This window comes from Stegastes partitus, unplaced genomic scaffold (assembly GCF_000690725.1).
Source record: "Stegastes partitus isolate 25-593 unplaced genomic scaffold, Stegastes_partitus-1.0.2 Scaffold313, whole genome shotgun sequence".
NCBI lineage: Eukaryota > Metazoa > Chordata > Actinopteri > Pomacentridae > Stegastes > Stegastes partitus.
The window spans coordinates 464,774-471,083 of record NW_007578044.1 but is presented as its reverse complement, the minus strand read 5'-3'; the positions used below and the strand labels follow the sequence as shown (position 1 = coordinate 471,083).

General features: G+C 39.0%; 1 protein-coding gene across 1 annotated transcript in view; it reads right to left on the bottom strand.

The window, feature by feature from the left end:
• LOC103358467 (cadherin-18) overlaps nt 1–6,310 on the bottom strand; it is a 97,523-nt gene that overhangs the window by 27,567 nt on the left and 63,646 nt on the right. Inside the window, exon 7 of the mRNA XM_008283447.1 lies at nt 3,971–4,103. Coding sequence (XP_008281669.1) covers nt 3,971–4,103 — 133 coding nt within the window. The remainder of the gene's footprint in view (nt 1–3,970; nt 4,104–6,310) is intronic.

Sequence of the window (6,310 nt, the reverse complement as noted above, 5' to 3'; positions counted from 1 at the left end):
ATGTCAGTTTAATCGAAGATGCATAGATTTGCTGTTTGTCACGGGCACCCTGAGCCTCACAAAAGCAATAAATATTTGGGATGAATGTTACACATGACTTTTCTGTCTCCAAATGAAGTGCCCTTGAGCAAGGTAGTTAACCCTCGACCCCTGGGGCACCTTCCTAAGTCTGAAGTGTGAAAGTGGCTCCTACTACACTGTAAAAAAAAAAAGAAAAGAAAAAAAAAAAGAAAGAAAAAATAATAGTTTTTAACCACAATTTACGGCTGTATCCCTGTTTTGGTAAATTACACATGACAACTTGTAAAAAAAAAAACAAGAAAAATAGTATATAAATTTACATGTTAACAGTAAAAACATAAACTACAATGGATTTTTTTTTTTAAAAAGTCCACAACAAGAATTAATATTTAGGAAATAGACATTTGCTTTTTTTTGTTTGTTTTCTTTTTCTTGGTAAATTATTATAAGTTTACAGATTTTCTCTGTTTGATCCTATAAAATGTGCATATATTATAAAGTCTGCAAAATTATGATTATTTCCCCATTTTAGGCCAATTTATAAAAGAAAAAAATAGATTCATGACTGATGATTGGTACATTATTATTTTACCTGCTAGTTTACAGATTTTCCCTGTTTTAAATTACAGACAATAAAATAAAATAAAATATATAATCATATAAAATCAGCAAAATCATGATTATTTTCCCAATTTAGGTCATTATGTGAAATAAGAATGATCTAATCAAGATCAAAAAATGGTACATTATTATTTTATTATTATTATTATCCCCTGTTTTTAATTACAGATAATAAACTTAAATATATAGATATGATCCTATGAAATGTGCATATATTATAAAATCAGCAAAATTATGATTATTTTACCGATTTAGACCACTGTATGAAAGAAAAAAATATATACATTCATGATTAAAAAATGGTACATTATTATTTAACTTGTTAGTTTACATATTTTCCCTGTTTTAAGTTACAGATAATATCTAGTAAAACCACAGAAAAGGGAAACAAAATCCTATGCTGATTGTAAGAAATACACAAATAAATACATAAATAAAAACTGCCAAGCCCTGCACAGAATATCCAAATCAACAATCTGTATTTTTAGTCAAATTTACAGCATAAATGTGATCATTCTGAGTCTCAGATGCATCAGTTTCTGTTTAATAACAGCAGGTCGAGCTGCACTAAACCCTCGGGCGTTCAAGACAAATGCTACACATGATTTTTCTCTGTCTCCACATAAAGTGCCCTTGAGCAAGGTAGTTAACCCTCCACCCCGGGGGCACCTCGGTCCCCGACTGAGGAGAGGTTTTGTTGGGTTCCTTCCAGGTTTTTCTTTCTTTTTTTTTTTTGGCGCGCGTGTGTGGCGCGAGCAGAGCTCTAAAAAAAAAATAGCATGCTTACTCAGCGAAAGCAAGAAGCCACACAGGTGCACTCGTCTTTCAATTAAACCAACGGCTCCAGATTCTTCTACTTTACTTAATCTTTTTTTTGCATCAAAGGATTCTATACAGTACTTTTTTTTAAATTAAGGTTCCGCATTATAACACATTCCTCAAGCTTTTGTATGCAAAAAAAAAAAAAACCCTCCCACTAATTCAATCTTACACTTATTCTCTAATTCAGCTCCTCTCTGCGGATTGTGTGTCTCCTGAAAGCAGGATAACATCTCTGCAGGATGGCTTTCGCAGAGCGCCGCGCCGGGTGCTTTGTCTCCCCGCCATGACACTGCGCGTCCTTGCTCATTCAAAGCGGTAAAAATTTATCATTCTGCCTTTTTGACAGTGTCTTGGCGCGCGACTGTATCCTTGAATGCTAAGGAGAGGTGAGGAGATAACGGAAACATTAACATGCAGCATCCCCGTCGCTTGGCTAGAGATTTGCCTAATTGTGATTACAAATTACCCCGAGTTACCTGATAGCAATTCCTGAAGTTAGCGGGGCTTGTATTGATTTAATTAATTTTCAATGTAGGAGAGGACATTGAAACAATTGGGACTAATTTGATTTTGTAGTTAATTATAAGGAAAATACACTCTAACCTATTTGAATACGTTCTAATCAATATGCAAATGATATCCTTCACCCTTGTTTTCTTCAGACTTTAATTGTTAATTTCACCATTAAATGACTCGGCGCTGGGCTGTGCTTAAATACTGTTAGTGATTACCGCACCGCCGCTGCTAATAATGCTATTTGCTACGCATCTCGCTGTATTGAGAGCTGGACGCGTATTAAAAACGCGGCACCTTTTCGCTCGTTAACTGCTGAACACGGCTGAAAACTTGAAGCAGTTGTCTTGCTAATTGTTAGTGAAAAGTTCTCCATGTGTTTCCTTTCAATTATTATTGAAATAAATCAAGATTTTTGCAGCAAATAAGTACATATTTTTCTCTGCAAATTAAAAAAAACCCAATTCTGTGACATGAAAATGACTAAAATATGAATTTACTTCAATAAATTTGACTAACTGGTCACCACCAGTAATGAAAATGAACCAATCACGTCATGTTTTGGGCTTTTTTTCTGCTGTAATTAGTGGATTATTAGGTTTTAGGTGTCTCCATACATCTACATAAACACTACTTAAAACGTGCTTTGCTTAGTCGGAGTCTGTGCGGTGCAGATTCATGCACTCATTCCTCTTTTATGGAACCTTTCCTTTGTTGATATTGATTCTGACTCCAGTTTTACCCTCTATGAATTTGAACCTGGACTGCTGTCTGACAATATGATCCCCTCAGGGTGTCTTGTTATCTGGTGGGAGAGCAGGGAAAAAAAAAATAAAAAAAATACAACTCAGGGCAGACCTACAGGACATGGTGTGTATTTTCTTCTTCTTTTTGTTGTAATTTCTACTGTTTAAATCATGCTGTCGCGGCGCCGAACACGCCAGTGATTTGAATGCAATTCTGATTTATAATGTCTCCTATTAGCTTGAGGCTAAACAAAAGGCAGCGCGGAGAGAAAGATCAATCTCTTAACTGCCTCTTTCGGGCAGCTGCATTTCCTGTGTTTACTACAGCTCGGTATGAGCGGTGCAGGCTTGTACCTCCTTATCTGCTTATTTACCTTCTACAGAGCCATAAAATCTGCTTTTTTTTTCTGTCAATATGAATGTAAAATATGACTGCTGAAACTGGAGGACTGCAACAAAATTGAATTGTTATATCATGTTAGTGATGAAACAAAACATGCAAAATTAAGTTTGATTACTTGGAGAGAGTCTAGACGTAGGAAACATAGTAACATGGCAAGAAGTTTGGACCTTAAAGAGCCCATATCATGTTCAATTACAGATCCACAACTTGATGTTTGGAGTCTAATAGAATATGGTTACATGATTTAATGTTCCAAAAGCACATTCTTTTCCTCATAATGTACATCGCTGCAGCATCTCTTCTCACGCTCTGTTGGCTCCTGTCTCTTTAAGGCCACTCTCCTTAAAGGTCTGCTCTGATTGGTCAGCTGGCCTGACGAAAGCGAGATTAATCCGAGAGCTATGGTGCGAGCAGAAACAGCTCTAGCGAGGGAATAATGGCGGGAAATCATGTTTGATGGCGTGCTAAACTAGCGCACTAGGTAGGCGCTAAGTCAATGTGTTACATGATGATGTCAACAAGTAACAGAAGAAAAGGCTGGCTTCAAACAAGGCATTTCAGGCCGTGTTTTTGTGGCATTGAATAGCTCCTTCAAGGTCTTTATAAGTCTGCAGATGTTTGCATGTACAAAAGCGACAAAATAAACTAAATTAAACAGAAACTCAAAACACACAACAGAAGCTCTTTAAGAAAACCCCATCGAAGCCCAGCTGGCTTTACCTCTTCTCTTTTATGCATATTCACAAAAAGAGCAGACAGACGTAAGTCGTGCATTTTGTTTGGCTCATTACTCACAAACTTGGCAACATTTGGTTCATGAAAAGCAAGCTGGGTACCTACCAACCTCCGAGGCCATTACAGTGATGTTGTGCCAAGGCATGGCTTCCCTGTCCAGAGGCTGCGTCGTACGTATAAGTCCGCTGCTTTCGTCGATTCGGAAGTACCGCACTCCTTCCTCTTTGCTGTCCAAGAAGTACCTGGTAGGAAAGACAATTATAATGTTTTACTCCAGAGAGACAATAGACCTTATACTGAGAGGACATCATGGGTAAACATAGCTAAGATTTGCACATATTTGTGGTTGGGAAGTTCAACATAAAGAGTCCTAAAAGCAATTTATAGGTAAAATGCAGGACAAACTTGTTGCACCATTTCAGGCACTCTTAAAACATCTATCATCTAAATGAGATATACTGTAAATGCAAAGTCATGCATTTGATTCTGCAGCAAAATATTCATCGAGGACTATCAAACTGGCCTCAGCTTTCGTACAAAGTCATTTAAATCTACAGTTTTAAAAACTAGCAGCTGCTTCCGATTACTGAAGCCCCCATACGCCACACAGGTTAAGAGCCTTGGTGTTATCTCTGACGCTACCTTTTCCGTCTCTAGTCATTTAAAAATCTCCCGGATTGTGTTTGTTTCGTCTGTGAATCTCTCCGACACGCCGCCCGGCTGCAACACAACACTCACACAGAAGTCAATTCTTCGTTCACGTCGCACATGAAGCGCTTTGCAATGTGATCCTCCCACAAACTTATTCACCAACTCATCCCAGAACTCTGCAGCTCGGATTAATAAATGTTCAAAGTCCGCCGAGCATGTCACACCTCTCCTGATTCAAGCTCTCCCCCCGTGTCACGACGGATTAACTTCAAAATATTGTGATTAACATTTCAGAATCTTTCCACCTGCCTATCTCGCAGATGTTCTTCAGACCTTCGCTTCCTCCTCATCCGTCTACCGGCATCGGGAGCTAAGACCTGCTCTGATGCTTAATCATTGGAACTGAACGTCACTGCAAAAACGTCTTTCATTCACAGATTTGAACTCATTGCTGCTCTGTTGCTTGCTGTACGTCTATTCACTGACTCCACTGGATGTACGGTGGCCTTCACTGTCATGTAAAATGTATTATTATTATTATTATTATTATTATTGCTGTTCTGCACTGAATAACACTGGAATCAAAATACCTACAATGTAGAAAAGCAGAGGCCACAATGGGGCACAAGGCATAAAACGTGTATGTCAGAGTAAAGTGCTGCTTTAAATAAATGCCACATCTCTTCCTGCTACAGCGATCGCGGTGTATTATCAGCCTGAAATTGCCCCTTTTAACGGTTTTATCATTTTAACAAACGCATGAAAAGTGTTGCCTCCTTTAGCATTGTGGAAGTCATGACGTCCGCGTGTCGTCGGAGTTTCTGCTGCACCTCAGTCGCCATTTTCTTTGAGTAAAAACATGTTTATGAATAATTAAGCTGACTTTTCTTTGAATTAAGCTACAGCAATGCAAACTGTTAATCTGTGAGGAATAGCTACACCTAGCTTGAAACAGTGGCGTTAATATTACTTGCTAGCTTAATCTGGTTCAACCCAATCGAACTGCATGTTCGCAATTCATTTAAGTTGGTCCGACGACTCTCCTTTTCCGCCGTATGTAAGTGGTTTCTTTGCACTGGTGGAACATGAGGAGGCTTAATCGGCTTTTAGCCTCTCTGCTCATGTTGTACAGTATCTGACAGCTGTGACCACAACGCTAGCGCTAAGTGTGACAGAACAACAACAAATAGCGGCGGCTACTGGACCAGTATTAGCATGCAGGGGCTGGAACAATGGTGGGTTTCTGTTGGGCTACGTGATGAATTTTGCATTGTTGATGGGAGTTGTTGGAGAGGAGACTGCCGAAGGAGAGTATTGAAAACCACTCAGCAGTTTTGTCAGGGTGTTTAGCAGAACTTACCCTGAAACAGGTACTCATTCTGTTGCCCTTAAACGGCCTGCAAGTTCCTTCAGTAACATGGATTATTGATATGACTCAGACTTAAGAGGCGTTTGGAAACTTGAAAACTGCAATCCTATAGTTTTAGTGGACTCACAAGAGAAAAACAAATGGTCAGAATCGAATAAAAAGAGGATGTAGTGGTTTGGTTTCTCGTATAGGTCAAAACTACTGGATCCTACGAGGGTACTTCGGAAAGTTCTCGACCTCGCTGATAAATGGTCACAGGAGAAAGACTGTTCTTGCATTATCTTTCAACATGGACATCTTGAGCCTCCTCATTCTCCTCAACAGCATTCATGACCTCATCTTCGCTCTGAAAACGGCGACCAGTGCAGTCTGGGAAACGGATCAAAGTCATGTGATGAGTTAGGTTGATGGGGCAACAGTTCAAAACCA